This window comes from Xyrauchen texanus, unplaced genomic scaffold, assembly GCF_025860055.1.
Source record: "Xyrauchen texanus isolate HMW12.3.18 unplaced genomic scaffold, RBS_HiC_50CHRs HiC_scaffold_313, whole genome shotgun sequence".
NCBI classification, from domain to species: domain Eukaryota; kingdom Metazoa; phylum Chordata; class Actinopteri; order Cypriniformes; family Catostomidae; genus Xyrauchen; species Xyrauchen texanus.
The window spans coordinates 12501-35470 of record NW_026266281.1 but is presented as its reverse complement, the minus strand read 5'-3'; the positions used below and the strand labels follow the sequence as shown (position 1 = coordinate 35470).

At 37.1% G+C, this 22970-nt stretch overlaps 1 protein-coding gene across 1 annotated transcript in view; it reads left to right on the top strand.

The window, feature by feature from the left end:
• The first annotated feature begins 2243 nt into the window (after positions 1 to 2243).
• The window catches only part of LOC127642040 (NLR family CARD domain-containing protein 3-like), a 23540-nt gene continuing 2813 nt past the window's right edge, over positions 2244 to 22970 (top strand). The window contains 10 exon segments of the mRNA XM_052124776.1: positions 2244 to 2363; positions 4038 to 4118; positions 5126 to 5233; positions 6611 to 6779; positions 7045 to 7249; positions 7414 to 8037; positions 8040 to 9180; positions 13009 to 13182; positions 17215 to 17388; positions 22811 to 22857. Coding sequence (XP_051980736.1) covers positions 4066 to 4118; positions 5126 to 5233; positions 6611 to 6779; positions 7045 to 7249; positions 7414 to 8037; positions 8040 to 9180; positions 13009 to 13182; positions 17215 to 17388; positions 22811 to 22857 — 2695 coding nt within the window. The 5' untranslated portion in view covers positions 2244 to 2363; positions 4038 to 4065.

Genomic DNA, 22970 nt, shown 5'->3' with positions numbered 1-22970 from the left:
TTGGTTTCGTGTCTTTATCGCCTTCAACAAAAAACTATAACACAAATAATGTTTATATCGCACATGCAGTTCACACACCAAGTTATTACACAAAAGGAGGAACTCTTCCGGTGTAACTCAAAATAATGAAAACAAGCTTGAAGAATATTATCAGCTTTCCATGTTTTACAGTAACACTATTTTGGAAAATAAGCACTCTCTGTAACTCCTCACACACAATTGGTTGATTATAAAAGTCTTGCAGCAACTCTCAGACACGCAAATCACATTCTACCATCATTTAAACTGGCAAACTGTTGCTCACTGCAGCATAAGGTGATTTATTTTATTTTTCTCAACATAATAATAATAAAGAATAACAGTTTCATGCAGAATATTGGGTGGGAATATAATATTCTGAATTACAAATCAGTCTAAAATCAGTTACTTGACAATAGCAGCACATGTCAGCTGTTCTGGCCTGAAGCAATCCCAAACAATGCCCATTTTATGCCATGACCATATAATGTCATTTTTAATTTCATGTTATCACATTGCTTCATATTTCATGACCATATAATGCCATTTTTAATTTCATGTTATCACATTGCTTCATATTTCATGGCCATATAATGTCATTTTTAATTTCATGTTATCACATTGCTTCATATTTCATGGCCATTCAGATGTGAAATTGATGGTAGAAGGTACACTCATGGCATCTAATATTTTATTCACTGAACATTCAAAAGAATGTAGGAGCAAATTTAACATGTGGGAAGAGTGAAACCAATGTATTAATTTATATGTTTATGTGATGCTGATAGTGTCTTTTTCACTCTATTAAAGTTTGCATTCATAACATTGTTTTAACGCTATTATCCCCCCCGACAACCCCCCAAAATGATCCTCTCTTAATAATGAAGGAGCTGAGAGTCTTAACACATATGAACCTTTATGAATCACACTTATTCTTAAATCTAGAAATATGAGTAAAATTCTGTCATTCTAGAGTTTATACATATGGCCCTGTTCTTTAAGGGTGCGTTCACAACAGTATTTTTGGTGTGTCACCGGGTCATAAACATTTCAACCCTTTTCTGTGAAGACAAGTGATGATAGTGATGTAGTGTCTGTAGTGATGATATTTGGTTACATGTTTGTAGTATGTCCATATCTATAGTGTCATTTATACATTTTGTCAAGCTTGTACTTTTAAAGGTGAGAATCTTATTTGAGAAAATAAGAAATATTTGGGTTTACAGATATTTATAATTCAGAATATTATATTTCCATCCAATATTCTGCATGAAACTGTTATTCTTTATAATTATTATTATTTAGAAAAAATAATAATAATTGACCTTATGTTGCAGCCTGAGCAACAGCTTGCCAGTTTAAATGATGGTGTAGAATGTGATGCAGCCCGAGTTTACATGAGGATGTCTTAACTGTATCTTTTTCATTTGTCTTTTCAATTTCAGCATTGGACTCGTTTCCATCCTGTGTGGCCTCTCCTGCATTTGCTGTCATTGCTTGCATCTGATTCAGCAACTCTCATTCTACATTACTGTTTGCTTGCATTTTGAACCCTTGGCAATAATAAAAGTCTTAGAAGTTTTCGTTTGGGCTGTAGTCGTACGTTCAAGTTTGTTTTTCATTGATTTAATGTGCTTGTGTGGATATTTGCTATGAAGACAATTATTTATTTCACAGTACATCATATATGGGATCATGCAAAGACTCTAAAATAACCTCTTATACACACTGTCATATTAATCCAAATAAATGTATCAGTATTGGATTTTATCGTTTCTAAATCAATATTAACGAAAATATTTTTTGTTCCATAGTAACTATTATTTTTATTAGTAAAACCATAGCAACCACAAAACCATCTTAATGTCAATCTGCAAAACAAAACATGGTTTCTGCATAAAATAAAATCCATTATCATAGTTCATTTAAGGGATGTTTAAGGAATATCCACATTTCTTAGGGTTAAATCCAAAATGGGTTTTATATTTTAGTTTAATATTTCCTTTCTCTGAGTTGCAAGGTGGTCTGATGATAAAGGGAACACATGGGCGAAGGGATTTTGCAAGTGTTGTTATGGAAAGGTCAGTTGAGGGACGGTCGCGATCTCTGGCCCGGACGAAAACTGGACTTGAATGTTACAAAGTTGGCCAAAGTGGAAGTTCGCAATGTCCGGGGGACGTCCCCTGTTTTCTGGGAAGAGAAGGAAATTACATAAGGAGAGAAACAGAAAAACTGCAACAGATTTTGTTCCACTGAATCGTCTGAAACAATCAATAAATTCATTGTGAAGTATTTTGTAGGTGATATTCTAGTCAGTAAAGAGGAACATCAACAGTTCTTGACAGGTGAGTACTGAACTGCTGTTAAACAGTGAGGTTAAGTTAGTTTTGTTTTTGATGTTTCAGACACATTCAGTGATGGGGAGGGTCTCAAGATGGCGGAGTGAACAGTCGTATATTTTACAGCTGAGAAAAGAAAATAGGGTCTACTCAATTCATCTAAGATTTGTATTATATAGTTACAAATGTCAATTGATCAAGAGTGATGATAATAATAGTTTTGGGCATTTATTAGTAGTTATAGCTGATAAAAATCATCAGAGAGGAACTTTCTAATTTGCAGAAGCTAGCTTCAGAAAGAAGTATGTAAAATGTCCTGTGACATACACAACACTGTAATTCACACAACGTCGTTGTCATAGCTGTTACCACTAGGGGTAAAACGAAAGTTGCACTCAAAAAAAAAAAAAAAAAAAAAAGGAGGACCTCTTCCCGGGGTAAATAACTTTGCGATGGCTTTTGCAGGTAAATGCTCATAATAGCGTGTGAAAATAATGAAAACAATTTTGAAGTATAGTATTATCTTTGCCCCAAGTGAAGGAGTTCAAGTACCTCGGGGTCTTGTTCACGAGTGAGGGGACAATGGAGCTGCAGGTTGGCCGGAGAATCGGGGCAGCGGGGGCGGTATTGCACTCGCTCTATCTGAGTCACGAAAAGAGAGCCAAGCCGGAAGGCAAAGCTCTCGATCTACCGGTCAATTTTTGTTCCTACCCTCACCTATGGTCATGAAGGCTGGGTCATGACCGAAAGAACAAGGTCGCGAGTAAAAGCGGCCGAAATGGGCTTCCTCAGAAGGGTGGCGGGCTTCTCCCCTAGAGATAGGGTGAGGAGCTCAGTCATCCGTGAGGAGCTCGGAGTAGAGCCGCTGCTCCTTTGCGTCGAAAGGAGTCAGTTGAGGTGGTTTGGGCATCTGGTAAGGATGCCCCCTGTGCGCTTCCCTAGGGAGGTGTTTCAGGCATGTCCAGCTGGGAGGAGGCCTCGGGAAGACCCAGGATCAGGTGGAGAGATTACATCTCCACACTGGCCTGGGAACGCCTCGGGGTCCCCCAGTTAGAGCTGGTTAATGTGGCTCGGGATAGGGACGTTTGGGGCCCCCTGCTGGAGCTGCTGCCCCGCGACCCGACTTCGGATAAGCGGTTGAAGATGGATGGATGGAGTATTATCTTTCCATGTTTTACAGTAACTATTTTGGAAAATATTTTCTAAGCCGTTTAAGAGTTTTTGCCTTTTATCACTGAATGTGTCTGGAATATCAAAACAAAACTAACTTTAATTAGCTCTGAAAAAACAAACCAAAACAAGATGACAATAATAAACCTTTCAAACTATCAGCTACAGTAAGACATCTAACAGATATCTAAGTATTAATCACAGCAGAACAAACAGATACTGAGACTTTTGCTCTTTTATCTGAATTGTCAGTATGTGTTCAGTTTCTTTGGCACTGAAATGTTATTTCTTCTATTGACTTGAAACGTTGCTTTGTTTTCTTCTGTTGAGTCTTCTGATGTTTTCTCTTTATGCTGGTGTTTAACATGTCATAAAAGCTGACAGTCTGCAATTGAACCTCATTGATTCATTTCTAATGGAATATTCTAGAGGACAAATAAAAACAAATATGTGTCAGTATTGAACAAATAAACACGTCACAAATATAGATGATGTCCCGTTTGTTGACAGGCGTTCAGTGGACTGTTCAGATGATGTCATGGACTCCACAAAGGATCTCAGTGGACAGACAGACACAGGCAAGGTCAAGAGGTCAGAGGATTTCAATGCTTTAATAAAATACACTGATAGATATTTCTGATATGCTGCACAACACTACGGTATAAAAACACTGAGGAGAAATGAGAACAGACTGGATTATCTCAAGTATAAACATGTGAAAACAGCTTTAGGGTAAAGTGAGATCTACAGTAAGATGACAGTGAGACCGGTTTGATTCAGTCACAGACAGAACTGGAGAAACCTGTACAGTCAGTCGTATGTAGAAGGTGAAACTCAAAAGTGTTTCTCTGAACATTTTTAGACACAAATACAGAATTTTCTTCAGATGAATGCAGAACAAACCATCAAACTAAAATGTACATTACTTAGGATTGAGGTCAAAGGTCATTTGTGTGTATGTTTAGGCACAAACGTCTGAAAAATTCACAAATGGTGGTAAAACTGGAGTTTTTTTCTATATAAATGTTCAATAAGATCAAACAATGTATGAATAAATATGCTCATAAAGACAAGTACAGGTGAAGGAAAAAATACACACATTTCTAAACATCAAACTTAACCTTAAATAATGTCATCAATATCAAACATAAGATGAAGATAAACATCTCATAAACACTTTGATACTTACAGACAAACTTCTATAAATGATTGAAAAGATGATTGACAGATTTAAGACAGCTGTCATCAGCAGATATCAGCATCAACTGAGTAAAACCAGATGCACCACCTAGTGACACAGAAATAAACTACAGAGAACAGAACAAAAGTCTTTCCAGCTTTAGTGACATTCAGATCAGATCTGCTGTGTAATGTCATGTGCTCAAATATATCTTCATCAAATAAGCAGAAGTGAAATTGCTGAATGTTGAACTAGGACTGTGCATTAAACATGACCAAACACTGGAAAAGAACATGTTACCCCCTTAAAGAAGAGAGTAATATTGGGAAGAGTAAAACTGAGAAACTGATGAGAGGAAAAGAGTGTTTGTGAGAGTTTGTAGTTTTTAAAACAGTGTTTAATTGCTGTTGTGTTTTAGTGTCATTCATGGAGAATCTCCTGAATCCAGCTGTGTGTCCATGAAGAGTGACCGGTCAATGGATGATCCACCTGGATTCAGTTCAGGAGCCCCTTGTGCTGATGTGAGGTGAGGACTCTCATGTTGACTGACAGTATGAACGTGTACACCACAGTCTGAGGGATCATTAGAAAGAATCCAGTGTAAAAAATAACAGTTAAAACAAATGTTGTCAATTGGTCAAATACTGATTATACGCCACTATCATGCATATATACAGTACATGTGATGTGTACATTTGTTTAAAATCACTGTGTAACGCTCACACATCATGACTGTTAAAACAAATGGTGACCGTTGGAACAATACTGATGAGTAAATCTTATTGTCATGTACATCTACTTGTGTAATGAACATTTGTTCAAATCCTGCATGTTATGCAACACCCAAAATGCTCGAAGAGTCTGTGTAATGCACCCAATAAAATACTTGCTCAGTTTGAGTTATTATTAGATACTTTAAAGCTGATGATGGCAGCTGTGAACAATTGAACATGATGTTTAGAGGACTCACATGAGTTTAAATGCAAAGACAGCAAATACTGTATATTATGAACACAATCCACATAAGATCAGAGAGTTTTTAAAGGGGATACAAGACAGAGATGCATTAATTATAATTAAAATGTTACAGTTTTTACAATCATTTTCACACATGTCTCCATCCTGAGAACACACTGTCAAAACTCTTAATATAGTCAGCACAACAGCAGTGTCTGAGGAATAAACTGTGGATCATTTTGTCTTTGCTTTCATACTAAATACATTCATTATAGTTAACTAGATTTTATTTCATTAAGCATTTTGAATGTATTGGCTACAACGGCTTATAGGATGAATTTAAAATTATTATTTAAAAATACATTTTACGTAATTTTAAACATTTTAATCTAAGCAACTATTTTCTAAATGGGGCCCCGGGTTGGTCGGTTGCTCGGGCATCAGAAATCGTAATCCCGCCCCTGCTTGTAATGTCCCGTTATGTCGTGTTTTGTGTTCTGAATGATCAAATAAAACACACGTCCTCACTGCAGCTTCAGGATTTCTCAGTTCATTAAAAATGAAAATTGTGTCATAATTCACTCACCCTCATGCAAAAGACACAAAAGCAGATGTTTTAATGAATATGGTGAGTGCTCTTGTTAATACAATGCAGTGGAGAGTGACTCACTTTAAAACTTAAAATAAAAGTATAAATGTGTAATTTTTCACTGTAAATCTTGACGTCTGTTGTGCATTCATGAGTGCTGTGAGAGATGTTTGTTCACAGCGGCTCGAGTGTTTATGTGAGAACTTATGTTGATGTTAGTGACATTGCAAGTTCTCATGTGACATATAATATATAAGACACATCATTAAATGTGTTTTATTGCACTGGATGTTGAAATTATGTTTTCAGATTACTAAAAAAACACATGAACTAAACTCTGTTTAATTGCTGTTTTAGTGTCATTCATGGAGAATCTCCTGAACCCAGCTGTGTGTCCATGAAGAGTGACGAGTCAATGCGTCAACCAATTAAATTCAGTTCAGGAGAGTCTTTGATCAACTACAGAAACAAACAGGATGCATCAGAGTCAACTGCTGGGAAAGTGCCATTGAGCTCCATTTTTGAGGTGTGTGTGTGTGTGTGTGTGTGTGAGAGAGAGAGAGCCACACTTATACCTTATAGGCTGTTTTTTTTAAATTCACACTGTCTCATACACTTTAGGAAGCTTTCATTCCCTCATCTTAATAACACACACACACACACACACACACACTGATGAATTTAAGACAACTAAAGCACAAATAAAATGAGTGGTGATTCTTGTCCACTGATCCTTCAGTTCCTCTCTGTTACTGAATGAAGTTTGTTGTTTGAATGTTCACTGATTTCAGGAACTTGAGCACAAAATCATCTCTCTGATGAAGAAAGAGCTGAAGAGTATCAAGAGACTACTGATCTCAGATTCCCCAGCATGCTCTGAGAGAGAGGAGGAGGATGATGAAGGTCAGAGCAGAGTCAGAGAGGGGTTTCTGAAGATCACACTGCACGTCCTGAAGAAGATGAAGCAGACAGACCTCGCTAACACACTTCAAACCAGTAAGAGCTCGCACTCACGTCACTATTACATCACGTCACCTTCAGAGGAAACACACAGTGTCTGGATTCACTCAATATTAGTGAAAGAAAATAAACTTCATGTCTAATGACCATTAAACATCAACATCAATTATAATTCCCATTTCTTTTCCTCTTTACATCAGAACTGATTTCTGTGCATCAACAAAAACTCAAAACAAAACTAAAAGAGAAATTCCAGAGAATTACTGAAGGAATGTCAAATCAAAGCAGCTCAACACTTGTGAATGAGATCTACACAGAGCTGTACATCACAGAGGGAGGGAGTGCAGAGATCAATAATGAACATGAGGTGAGACAGATTGAGACAGCATCCAGGAGAGCAGAGACACAGGAAACACCAATCAAATGCAATGACATCTTTAAAGCCTTACCTGGACAAGACAAAGCCATCAGAACTGTGCTGACTAAAGGAGTTGCTGGAATTGGGAAAACTGTCTCTGTGCAGAAGTTCATTGTGGACTGGACTGAAGGAAAAGCAAATCAGGATGTTCACTTCATATTTCCACTTCCTTTCAGAGAGCTCAATCTGATGAAGCACAAAAATATCAGTTTGATGGATCTTCTTCATCAGTTTTTCACAGATACAAAAGAAATGAGATCAACATTCCTTGATGACTACAAAGTCATTTTCATTTTTGATGGTCTGGATGAGTGTCGACTTCCTCTAGATTTCCAGAACAATGATATTTTGTGTGATGTGACAGAATCGGCCTCAGTGGATGTGCTGCTGACCAACCTCATCAAGGGCATCTGCTTCCTTCTGCTCTGCTCTGGATCACCTCTCGACCAGCAGCAGCCAATCAGATTCCTCCTGAGTGTGTTGATCAGCTCACAGATGTACGAGGCTTCAATGACCCTCAGAAGGACGAGTATTTCAGGAAGACAATAAAAGATGAGCGTCTGGCCAACAGAATCATCACACACATGAAATCATCAAGAAGCCTGTACATCATGTGTCACATACCAGTCTTCTGTTGGATTTCAGCCACTGTTCTCCAGAGACTGTTGAGTGAAGCAGAGAGTGCAGAGATCCCCAAGACTCTCACTCAAATGTTCACACACTTCCTGATCTTTCAGAGCAAACTGAAGAGCCAGAAGTATGATGGGAAATGTGAGGTGGATCTTCAGCAGGCTAGAAAGAGGATTCTGTCTCTGGGAAAACTGGCTTTTCAACAGCTGGAAAAAGGGAACCTGATCTTCTATGAGGAGGACCTGAGAGAGTGTGGCATTGATGTCAGAGAAGCATCAGTGTACTCAGGAGTTTGTACCCAAATCTTCAGAGAGGAGTTTGGACTGCACCTGGGGAAGGTGTTCAGCTTTGTGCATCTGAGCATTCAGGAGTTTCTCGCTGCTCTGCATGCTTTTCTTTCCTTTAATCAACAGAAATCATTAGGTCTCTTCAGTAAGTTTAGGTCATCTATGAGTGATCTCCTGAAGAGTGAAGTGGACAAGGCCTTACAGAGTGAGAACGGACACCTGGACCTTTTCATTCGATTCCTTCTGGGTCTCTCACTGAAGTCCAATCAGACAATCTTACGAGACCTACTGACACAGACAGGAAGCAGCTCTGACAGCAAACAGGAAATAGTTGAGTACATTAAGATGAAGATCAGGGAGAATCCCTCTCCAGAGAAATCCATCAATCTGTTCCACTGTCTGAATGAACTCGATGATCATTCTCTAGTGCAGGAAGTACAAACATACGTGAACAGAAGAGATATCAATCGTCTCTCTGGAGTCAGTCTCTCTCCTGCTCAGTGGTCAGCTCTGGTGTTTGTGTTGCTGAACTCAGAAGAGGAGCTGGATCAGTTTAATCTGAGGAAATATGATCCATCACATGAATGTCTTCTGAGGCTGCTGCCAGTGATCAAAGCATCCAGAAAAGCAGAGTGAGTAATTTAGTGTTTTAATCTCACTTTATTGTAATTAAATAGCAGAGGTTAGATTTTAATGTAATATGTTAGAATAAAATCAACCCTTTATACTATTTTGATGTTTGTTTGGTTTCATGTGTTACTTTTTATAGTTTTACCTTCATTTTAAACAGACATTGTAGCCAAATAGATTCAAAATGTTTAATGCAAAGTTAATAATCTATATTTAAAATAACAAAAGCATGTTTTCTACAGTTTTCCACTAAATAAATACAAAACGATACATCATTTTATTTATGCTTCCACATACAATAATACACATCAGCCTCATAAATAAATCATAATTTACCTGCATATATTTTTACTAAAACATTTCTTTAATGAACATGATGTGCAAAAACCCAGTTAAATATGATACAATACTGAATTATTATTGGGGACTCAGTCAAGTTTATTATTATAATACTGAATAATTATTACTATTATTTTAAGGGTTTGATTGTTTTATATTTTAGTAATTTATTTGTCATATTGTAGCTTCCTTTATTCCTGCAATGTTTATTTTACACAGGTTTTCTGTTTCTGTTTTGATAATCCTTTAATTGATTTTAATAAAAACTATATTATATGATGTTATACTGTAATATATAAAATTGCATTAAGATGTGAATAATATAGCGATCAACATTTATTTAGATTGGTAATGAATTATTAGTTTAGACGGCTTTTATGTCAAGTGTTTATCTTTGTTGACTGATTTACTGAGGTGACATTATTGTTAAATTAGAAGATTGTACACGGAGGAAAAGAGAATTTGGTGGTAAATATTGTGTTATCATACTGTAAGTAATGTTTTAATCTAAGTGTAATAGAATAGAATCCTTTATTTTGGTCACACATTTCCACACAGTTTTTTTGCATATATACAGTGAAATTTATTAGTTTTCACATATCCCAGCTAAGCAGGGGTCAGAGTGCAGGGTCAGCCATGATACGGCGCCCTGGAGCAGATAGGGTTAAGGGCCTTGCTCAAGGGCCCAACAGTGGCATCTTGGTGGTGCTGGGGCTTGAACCCCCAACCTTCTGGTCAGTAACCCTGAGCCTCAACCACTTTGCCACCACTGCCCTCAATCAATAGACGTTTGACTTCATGCAGCACTGTGTGATCAGATCCAATCAGAGTTTGACTTGAAGCAGTGCATGTCGGTTAGAAATGTTGTGTGACTTAAGATGACGTCAGTGCCGCGTCACCGTGATGTATGCCATTAAAGAACCTTGTGTGCGATTCAAGAGCAGTCGGCTGGCACAGCCAATGCAGCTTCTCCAGAGTGGGTGCAAGAGCTCTGATGATGACACAACTTATTCATGATTGGCCAGAATCACAGATGACTACGGTAGCGTGTGTTTCATGGGATGCGTATGAATATCAAATGACACATACTACTTTTACTACTTCAGCTATGTCCTTCTGAGAAAGAAATAAGAGTAGTATGATGGTATGCCATTACCAAGGTGTTAATTATGAAATCTCCAGTTCCAATAAATTCTTGCTAATTCATGTTTTTATAACAGCACATTATTTATCTCATATTATAATATGTTTATCATAGTAATATCATGTTTATTCATAAAAACAATTCAAAATTACAAAAAATATGGACTCCTTTATTGGTATCAAAATAATTAGACATTTATTGGACTTTCTCTTGTACACACAGCAGGCGCTGTATTTAGAAGAACTCATTTCAAATCAGTAATGTTTTCGGTTTTTATATGTAAATTTAAATCCTGAGTTCTGATTTGCACTTCATCTGTAATAAACAAAGCAATCATTGTGGGATCTTCTGTGACTAATGTGGGTTCAGCACATGTCGTGAAACAGAATGTGTCCGGCTTGATGGCTCCATTTTCAACTCCTCCGCTACTACAACTGGTAAATCTCTCAGATCAGTAAGGCAAGCTGCAGTTGAAGTTGCACACACCTAATGAATGTTATTGGGTACATCTCAATCAGCTCTCTAGTTCACTAAGCAGGGCACTGGTCAGGGAGTCAGCCATTTTTACGACTGTCCCAGTCGCAAAATCATTCCAGTTCACTGAAACATTCTCTTCCTAAAAATTCTCTAAATGCACCATAAAAACCAGAGAGTATCATTGATCACTGTGTTCACTTACCAGAAATGGTGTCATGTCTTCTGAAATCTCTCATGTCATTATAGGATGAGCGTAAGTATAAATACATGATGTCAAAGCCTTATTTTCTCTTTAAAAGATTGATAGATTAAATTGACTTCTCAGCTTAATGCCAAGTGTTTTACAAGGTGGTCTGAATAACGGGGCCACATTGTGAAAGAGAAGAACCTACGTTTGCTGCCATTTAAAACAGCTAAACAATGTACTTTTTTTTTGTTTGATGCGTATGATGCGTAAGACGTATGATGATGTCACAGTGACATATTTTGTTTACATTGTTTAAACAGTAAATTATCTAATTAGTGTCTGGATTAGGCTTTAAGAGGCCCTATTATACTTATTTGGACATTAACTTTCCATTAGTGTGTAATATAGCTGTTTGTGCATGTAAAAGGTCTGCAAAGTTACAAAGCACAAATTCAACGCCAAAGGGAGTTACTTTCTCCCACAGAAAACACTGAACTGCGTGAAAGACATGGTTTGCAGTCCAGCCATTAATTCTGTGAAATAGCTATATCACTATGAGGCACATTTGCCTAATTCCTGCCTCAGGAGTGCACTGCTCAGGCCTACCATCCATTTAAAAATTGTATCCCCTTGCATACTTCACTCTGTCACATGGACTTGGATGTATGTCACTGCTTACGTTGTGCGAGTGTCCAATACCTTTCGGAAGACATGCAATGGGTTTAACTGGAACAACCTAAACCATTGATTACTTGGAGCGTGTTGCAGGCTGATGTCACTTTGTAGAATTATTTCGTGATTTTTGCACCTGAGAAAAATATTTTTTCGGAGATTGATTTCAGAGGATTATGTATAAATCATGTAGGTTTCATTTTCTTTTATTACAATGAATTGTTAGACAGGATTAGTCAGGATTTGCACAAATTAAAATGTTAACATAACAATGAACACAGGCTATAACTGTGTGATAAACAGTTTAAGTATTATGCTGTTAATATATAACTTTACTAAACTGCTTAATAGACCTAACTTCACTTCCATCATAAATTAGAGTTGTTTTGGGGAAGTTCAAATATGTTTTCGAGACAAAAATTCTTAGACATCAGGATATTTTGCAGGAACCCAAGTGCAGGTATGCTAAACAAAGAGCTTTTATGAAAAAACTAAAACAAAATACAAACCAAAAACCCATACAGTAAAGTTAATAGAACCAATTTGAAACTAAGAAAATAAACAAGACACCGAACTGAAGAAACAGACTAGGAATGACTGACTAACCAAACTCACAAAATGATCTAACAGACACAAGAAGGTAGAAGGCACAGTATGTAGAGGGAGAGCACCTGAGGGACAGGTGATGACAATCAACACAACAAGGATCAGATGAGGAGGTGAGGCAAGGGGAATGAGGAGGCGGAGTAAGGAGAGCACATGGCTGACACAAACAAAGACATGTGCTCAAAACAAATGCACACATGGACCAAAACAGACAGAACTCAGAACAATACAAGTTGGGCAGTCCAGACTGGGTCTTGATGGTAGAAGAGCTTCAAAAAATTTGCAAATGACTATGAGCAATCAAACATAGTGGCCATATATTTTTCTTTGTACCCAACAGCTGTGCTGAGAAGACTTCACTAAATCTTATAGATTAACACACTGTTATCTTGTCATTTCTCTCAGTTTGATGGGCTGCAATCTGACAGAGAAAAGTTGTTCAGCACTGGCCTCAGTTCTCAGCTCAAACTCCTCAAGTCTGAGAGAGCTGGACCTGAGTAACAATGATCTGCAGGATTCAGGAGTGAAGCTGCTCTCTGATGCACTGAATAGTCCTCACTGTAAACTGGAAATACTGAGGTTTGTGTTTGCAGATTCATTAGTACATTGGAATATACAATATGAATATATTGCAGTTCATAGCTGTGGTTACTGTGTACCAGTGGTTGACCGATATGGGGTTTTAATGGCCGATATCGATATCCAGAGAGCAAGGTGGCCAATAGACTGATACAAGTCCGACATATCACACAATTTATTATAGTAACAAACATAAAATTGCTAAAAATAATAAGAAGAAACTCTTATTTAACACTATATTTATTCAATTTCACACAAAACAAAAAGATAATATTGTATTTAATATTTTAAATGGTAGATATCAGTTTCTTCAATTTCTGTTTGGTCATCACATTTTAGTAATTTATTGATGAAAGTGACGAAATGGTTAATATATTAGGAAGTAGGAAAAACAGTACATACAATAGTCCAGCAACCATGAATGGCATGTCCACATTAGCAATCATATTTACTCAAAAATACAGAATCAAACCAATTGTACAAATAGTGCATAGTGAATAAAAAATATACTTAAAGCACACGTGAAGCACTTTTATCTTGGACTGCATCCGAAAATGTAGGCAGCTCACTTGCAACCTAATCAGTTCATGGCTTAACTGACCGCTTTTTTGATTGAATTGAATGCTTTAGGAAACTGATCTCCAAACAGTTTGAAAAGCACCTTATTTTTATCGTTCCCAAGTATACAGCCTCCGGAGGTAGCATTTTCCTGGTTTCGGATGCAGCCTTAAATTTGAACGCACATGCTCATGCAGATCCATCTTCTGACAGTTTAAACAGCCTGTATCGACTACTTCATGATTTGTGAATGAGAGGAACTTTTGATCCTGACACTGAAGTTTTTGATTCTGGCTGATGGAATACGCGCTTCAGAGGAAGATATTAGATGAGTGATCAATGGGAATAAAACACTGGATTTTCTTGAGGTTCGTGAATGACATCTGTTTAAATGAGATATGCGCATATTTGCAGACAGTATATAATAGAAGTTTTATTGATATTTGCCTTTTATCATAAGAAAAGTTACAGGGAACTGTTGAGGACTGTTAGAATACGTGCTTCAGAGGAAGATATATGAGTGTTCATCAGGATGCTTGATCTGCTCAAGTTGTGTAAAGTTGGTTTATTTGGATATGCGCATATTTGCAGAAATGATAATAGTTTGATTGATATTTGCCTTTTGTCGCTAGACAAGACAGCTCAAAGTTACAGGAAACTGTTGAGGAGAGAGAGGGAGAGTGAAACAGGCGAGCACTTTAACATGAACTCAAACGCGTCTGCCGCGGCTCTGTTATGTGGACCGTTTAAATGACACTATGTTGCACACCGGAGTATTGTTGTAGTTACACGATGGCATGTAACAACAAAACAAACCGTGACTAGTCATTTACATGTCTCATATGCTTCACGTGCAGGCAGGTGATTTTCGTTGCCAAATGGGGAAATTTATTGGCCAACGCCGATCATTAAATATGTCAGAATATCATCCGATTTATCGGCCTTGGCGATGTTTCGGTCGCCCACTACTGTGTACTTGTGGATGCTTTTCGGTACCAAAGCAAAACACAAAAACAGGTTTCTGAACAACACTCTTTTAATAAAAAGTCTACAAAACATTAGCAGCAGAACTAAGAACAAAAATATGCGATTGAGCAACACTTTAATTTAAATATATTAGTTTTTAATGATAACAAAACTGAACAATGTATCCTTAAAGTAGTTTTGAACACTTATATAAGATTTGCTTCAACTTTTGCCATTTTTTATTAGTTTTTTACCAAGTACTAAAAAACAAAACCTAAATAAACAAGCATACAGCATACTAATGTACAGCATACTAATGTGCAAAGTGCTCTCTTAATTAATAAAGCTGCATTTTGCCATTTTTCTTCATGATAAGAAATGCAAATGGACATATATCATATTATGATTAAATTTGCGAGCAATCGCGTTCTAATCTAACTGCATTAAGTGTGTGTGCGCGCGAGGGATGAGTTTCCCGAGGCAGAGTCTCTCTCAGCCGGGAGCAGTTTCAATTTCTCCCCTTAGATCGGGACATTCGCACAACTCATTGAAGAGGCACCGACCACACAGAGAAATGCCAGTTTCTGAGTTTATAGTTATTAACATGATCTGCTTCTGTATTATTTGAACTTTAATAAAGCAATAACGCATTACATTTGACTGCATTTAAGATTTAATGCCAGGATGTTTCCTTTAAAGAGCTCTGCCTCCACTTATTCCACAACGGTACATGCTTCTGAATGTACTTTTTTTAATGATTCCCTAATACTTTGGGAAATACTTAAAATAAACTGTGAAAGTTTAAACTCACCTGCTTTATTTGCTTGAATAAATCCGGTGTCTGTCTTTCATGTGCTTTGTTAAGTTTGATGTTTCCCTTTTCGTCAGCCTCAAATTACCTGGCTTTTTCCACTTTTCATTTCGACATGATTCAGTTGAGACTCCGAGACTCTGCATGGGTACCGGGTAGACTCGGTACCCCGGTACCTTCAGAAATTCTGGTATCAGTAAATAATTTTTTGATTGAGTACCGACTTGGTACCGGGGTAGCGGTATTTTTGACAACACTATCCCAGAGAACTACTGAAAAAGTTTCATAATTCATGCAAAACTAATCAATAACTAATGCAGGACAAATGACTAGCACTACATTAACATTTGAACTGCTACTGTAAACGAATACACAACGTTGTTTTCATTATCAATATGTAATAGCATAGCAGACTTATGATATGGGAAAGCTGTCAATAATTCGCTTATGCTGTCTCCTAGAGAACTATTTATCAACTGAATAATTTTAAAGGAATGGATTTTCCAGTCGCAAACTTAATTTTTCAACCCACTAAAGAGGGCTCACATCATACCCTCTTAGTCTTACTCCACTGGCTATGCATCAAATTCAAAGCTTTGAATTTGGTCTTCAGGACAACCAGTGGAACAGCGCCCTCTTACACCTGGTGGTCCCATCACAACGAGGCACTTCACATTCATTCGCTTTCTCTGTCCCCCGGTGGTGGAATGAGCTTTCAACCACCTGCCGTTCTGCTTAAACCATTTCAACATTCAAGAAAAAGCTGAAAACATATCTATTCTGTGAGCACGTAACCTGTCCTAAATAATGGCACTTACTATTTAAGAAATCTTTAAAAATCCTTATCTGTCTCTTTCTTCTGTGCTAGTTTCTGTACTATTATAGCAACACTTAGAACTTGGCAGTGTGATCCTACAGGTACAGTTTACTTTATATGACAAAGTGTTTATGTTCCTCATTTGTAAGTCACTTTGGATAAAAGGGTCTGCTTAATGACTAAATGTAAATATAGTTTATCTGACTTTTTATGTGTGTGTTTGTGGATTTTCTTACTGTTGATGTGTTTGTTTTTAGATTATCTGACTGTTGAATGAACTAATTTATATAGTGCTTTTCTGACACTATAATCAAAGCGCTTTACACTGTGAACAGGGTACTCTACTCAACCACCACTAGTGTGCAGCATCCACATGGATGATGCTCACCCCACACCGGCTATTGGTGGAGAGGAGAGAGTTATAGAGCCAATTAGTGGCTGGGGATTATTAGGAGGCCATGATTGAGAAGGGCCAATGGGGGAATTTAGCCAGGACACTAGGGTTATACCCCTACTCTTTACTGAGAAGTGCTTTAGGATGTTTTTAATAACCACAGAGAGTGAGGATCTGTTTTTAACATCTCATCCAAAGGACAGTGTCTTTTTACAGTATAATGTCCCCTTCACTATACTGGGGCATTAAGACCCACACAGACCATAGGGTGAGCACCCCCTGTTGGCCTCCCTAATATCTCTTCCAATCACAAACTTAATCTTCCCCAGGAGGTCGCCCATCCAGGTACTGACCAGGCTCGGCCTTGCTTAGCTTCAGTGGCTAGCTTTTGTTGGTTATCTGACTGTTGATGTGTGTTTGTAGGTTATTTGACTGGTTATATGCATGTTTTTAGATTATCTGACTGTTATGTATGTGTATTTGTAGATTATCTGGCTGTATGTTGACAGAGGAAGGCTGTTGTTCTGTGGCATCAGCTCTGAGATCAAATCTCTCATGCCTGAAAGAGCTGGATCTGAGCTACAATCACCCAGGAGAATCAGGAGTCAAGCTGCTCTCTGAAAGACTCAACGATCCAAACTGCACACTGGACAAACTTAAGTATGTTGAGCTGTAAAACCCTGTTTATACCCATATTAACCCCTTAAACCCAGGCCCTAATTGGTCTTGAATTTATTGAATGGTCAGTTAATTCACTGAAATAGCACCTGTATTTATTCCTTTTAAAAAATGGAAATCCTTAACAAATACACACAGAAGACATATATTTTTAATGTTTCATTAGAATGAGGACATTTTTGTAATCATTACATTTTATATAGAATATAATTTTTACTCATTTTAGGAAAACAATTCAAAAGAACAATCTGTAAGCATCTGTCACTTAACCCTTTCACACTTACTTTTGCATATTTGTGATGGTTTATGACTGGCACCCTTAGAGTAGCGTCACACATTTGTGTTTCTGCAGAATTCAGTGATGTCAGATTCAAATCGGTTTTCATGCCAACCCTAAACTGCAATGCCCAAGTGCCTGTAATTCATATTCACACAAACTGAAGCTCATACAGTCTTTTCAAGCAAATGGTAGGATTATATTATGACATAGACATCCATATGGTCACAAAATTACTACTATAAATGTTTACAGCTCGTATACAAACAGTCAACACAAAATTGGGATCACTGATCCTCGTAGCCATGTCTGTTTACATTAGGTGATCGTTCTGTTGTCAATCACAAGTAACTCAAACAGCAACTCAATAGTCTTTTCAAGCACACAGTACGCTCATTTAAACAGACAGCCAAATTGTCGCAAAACATCACAATAACGGACAACAGCTCACCTATATGCAGTCAACACAACAGGGAAATGCAATCATTCCAGTCCAGCCATCTTTGTTTACATTAGGTGACAATGTGTTTGTCACACACACACACACACACACACACACACACACACACACACACACACACACACACACACACACACACACACACATATGTTGGTACTCCTATCATAATGAGGACTCTCCATAGACATAATTATGTTTATACTGTACAAACTATCCCTGATAGCACACGTACATCAACCAGACGTCTATTTGATGTGTGTTTACATCTTAACAACATCTATTTTACATTGTTTGCTCATCTGCAATATGTCTATAAAATCACAAATATTGTCTTGAATGTCAATAAGACATTCAGCAGATGTCTTTGAGACATTTATGATCTAGAATGTTGTAAATCTGATATTTAAGATGTTTAGTTGATGTTGCTTTCCAGATGAAAAGATCTAAAACAGACATCAGAGATGTACATATATTAAACCTGTAAACACACACAGTCACAAACATTGTTACTCCTATCATTATGTGGACTCTCCATAGACACAATGATTTTTATAATATATATTCTATCCCCTAAAGCTAACCCTCACAGAAACATTTGGGATATTTACATTTAAAAAAAATAATATATTATGTACGTTTGAATTACAAGGACACTAGAGATGTCCTCATAAACCACATTTATAGCATAATACCTTCGTAACTACTAGTGTATAACCTAATAAAACCACCAACACACACACACACACACACACACACACACACACACACACACACACACACACACACAGTGTACACACAGACCGTATTGATGATTTCTGACTTTTTTATAGCTATGTATAAAAGAGGAAGTAAAACAAATACAGTACAGTAGACAAAACCCATTTGTTTATATGCTTAGTATATACAGTATTTTTAAATATATTTTTATCTATAAATGTTTTAATATGACAAATCAAGAATTCAGTATATTACTCATCTACACTGTGAAGTGTCACATGACCTCATTATAACAGATTTTGCATTCTTTTGATATTTTGTGTGTGGACATAACTCACTCTGGGGGGCATTCAAGGGAATTCAGAACCTACTCATGAAAAGGGAAAAACTAAATTATTCATGGTTTTGATTTAGAAAAAACACTTGAGTGTCTGATATTGCTGCATGAAGGTGTTTTTTGAAGCATTTTGTACATATTTAAACATAATTTCAATTATATTTGCAGTGTATTCTGTACACTTTCATTGGTCTGCATGTCAACAAAATATGAGACTCAGTTCCTAGATTAGTGTCATGTAAGACACAAAATTTTGAACTTTTTTTATGGGGGGTGTAAACCCTAAACATGGGATTATACCCCTCTCTAAGAGACTGAATGTGATTCACGCTCATCATGCTGACAGATGAGGTAGCATAATTAAAATGACACAGTTATGATTGTTTTACAAACTTTGAGACTGTTTATTATATTTGACTCTCCATTGCTGGAACAGGGCTAAAACAAAGTGTGGATATCGGTCTGACTATGTGAGACTGTAGTTTGAATAATCACTTTTCTTTGCATGATACATTGACTGCATTTATATGATAGCCGATGTCGGTGTTAGCTAGCTAGTCAGCTTTATCAATAGCTGTTAGCTAAATGTGGTGGATGATGACAGTAGCTGTTTATAAAATAGACTGTACATTATAAATATGTTGACACAATTCAGTATTGATGTGATTCATCACAACTGTCATTTTGATATATGGATGCACTATTGTTTTATAATAATAGATGATACATATGTTCTGTATAACCAAGTTACGTTACACTAATGAATGTGTCTTTTTGCATTATGTTGAACATTGTCTAGCATTCATTTCATGTGTTATTGTAGTTTAGCTAAAATGACACCGATCAATCCTTATGGCACAATATGTCACATGCTTTGCAGTTATGTAAGATTACCTGTCCAATAAGAAAAACACCAATTCAGGGTCTGTTCTGATCCCCAAAACCAAACGAAGGTCCATCCAGTAATCAAATGCCCTGCCGATGTTCATTCTAGTTTTCACTCGACCACGATCACATTCCCGCTTAGCCAGACGGGATTCATTAGATAAATGTTTTTTTGGCTTACTCAGAGTTTGTGTTGGAGTCGGTGTTGTGCTGGCACGTTTGCTGGATTCATCTCTAAGATAATGTTATCTAGTGTTGCAGTTTGTTGTCACTGTTGAATAGTGGAAGAGAAGCACTGAGGCTCTCGGGAGCGCACAAACATCACATATTTTAGATTTTCGTGGCAAAAGCAACCCGCTCCATTCACATGAAAATCAGTCTACAGGCTTTAATAGGCAAACTGGGAAGTCTGGGAAGGGCTCATTTTATAAGTTGTGTTACAAGCCGTTCACACATTGGCAAAAAAAAGGTGCTGCTTGCTTGATATAACCAAAATATTGTTGAAATGGTTTTGCAATATTTGGTTGGGTAAGACTTTCCCTTTTATTGGATGGGGAACACAGTGGACAGTGACAGTGATTCAGGGAAAAGGTCTTTTAGTCTCTTTCTTCAGTTTTCTTGCCTTGACAGTAAAAATCAATTCTATATCAAAACTGCTGTTCAAATAAAAGTGAAATGTTCAAATCTTACCGATCATAACAGAAGCAGCATCACTGGTAAATGATGCAAGAGTGTCTGCAGGTCTGCATTTCTCTGCTGTAATGATGTTGAAGATGGTTTCTGTAATAGTTGCAGCATCTCCAGTAGGGATGTAACGGTTTAACAGTTTCACGATATACCCCAGTTTAATAATAGATGATTTTCACACCATAGACATTCTTATTCACAGTATTGCATGAATATAAAATCTGTTTAATTATAAAATCTGAACTTTTATAAAATCCAAATCAGTTTAATGATGACATCATCAGATACATTTGATAAATTGTGATTTCCTCATTTTACATTGAATGGACACTTCATTTAAAGGCACGGCACGGGCTCATCTCACCACAAAGACATGTCGGACCCTGAACATTTATTTACACCATCAAAAGCTTTTTCTTGGTCCAAATATAAAAATCCTACATTAAGATTATTGTCTCTGGCAAAAGAAATCAGATCATGTATTCAAAACAAATGATCAAATATTGTGCGTTTAGGAATACAATATGACTGGTCAGCGTGAATTAATTTAGATATGTAAAGTTTGAATCTGTTGGTTAATGCTTTGGACAGTATCTTATAGTACATTTATTTCACTGCTGAAATCTGCAGTGTGAGAGTATTTTGGACATTTTGGGTTTGGCACCATTAATGGTTCTCAGTTATTCTGTTTGGAAAGTTTGTTGCATCGTCCCATGAAATCTGTGGAGGATAATATATTTAGATGCAAACGGATTGTGTTTATATGAAATGTTACGATGAGCTTATTTTCATTTTATATGATTTATTATTTGCTTAAGTGCAGCACAACAGCAAGACTACAATATGTTTAATACTAATAATATGTTTTATTTGTAAAGTACTAAATAGGGTTTATAAAGTGCATTAGCATACAGGAAATGAACAGTGATACTGTAGCACATTTGCTTGTGTTGTGCTCTGTCACTGTATTAAGCTCATTTAAAAAGTGTTACAAATAAACACAATAGCACACAAATATGTTTAAAATGATGTACACTCACATTAGATGATGACTCCAGTCAGATACTGACCTCAATAAAAGCTGTTTAATTGTACATTGAGCGGGTCGCCCCTCATGGATGCTGCCATGTTGACCGCACATAACAAACTGTCTTGCAGTTGATCAGTTACTACCACTAATAATATCAATAATGATCACAGATAAACGGTGTGACATCAAGCACCAAGAGCGAGCACACAACGGTCTCATCAGCCGCCAGAGAGATTACGAGTCGCAGCAGTCCATCTTACAGACATTTTTGTGTGGCGCAGCAGCAGTTAACAGGGGCGGTGCAGGATTTTTCACAGGGGGTCGGGCAGTGATCAGTCTGTGGTGTCAGTATAAAGTCCAAAACCACTGGTACTATTGGGACGAATAAGAGCCAGATAAAAACTTACTGCTGCACTTTTAAAAGCAGCGCTAACACTGATCTGGAGCCGTTTCATAACCCAGAATTAAAAGTGTTGCTAATCACCTTTCAGAGTTACAAGTGTGAAACGTTACTTTACTGGAGGTTAAAAGCGGGGTTAAAAGACAATAACCCAGGGTTAAGTGCAGTGTGAAAGCACTTGAGTTTATTGTTGGTGGGATGTTGTGTGTGTGTATTGCAGGGGTGTCAAACTCAGTTCCTGGACCCCTCACACCCCTCATGTGTTGTAAGACTGTCAGTGGATTGAAATATTGAATCACGATTAATCACATATTTGTTTTGTTGTTAGTGTTAACACATTCAGTTCCAGGAAAACTAAATAACAGTCCTGTGTGTCTTTATTAGATTCTTTTCTGAAAGTTTCAACTAGTTGATAAAAAATGAGGCTATAAAACCATCAAACTTTTACATGCCAATAAAGCTAATAAATATAAATTAATAAAGAGAGAGAGAGAGAGAGAGAGAGAGAGAGAGACATTCTCTGTGTGTTATTACAGATAAAATCACTTTGAAGTAAGTTTCAGGTGAGCTGAATGTGATGTCATCATTTGTGTGTGTTTGTGTTTTTATAGTGTGGATCATGGAGGAGAGTTCAGGATTACAGCAGGACCACGCAAATGTAGGTCTACACACACACACACACACACATGCGAACACACACACTCTCTGTCACACACACACACACAAACTCACACACACACACACTGGTTTAGTGATTGTTGTGTTTTAAGT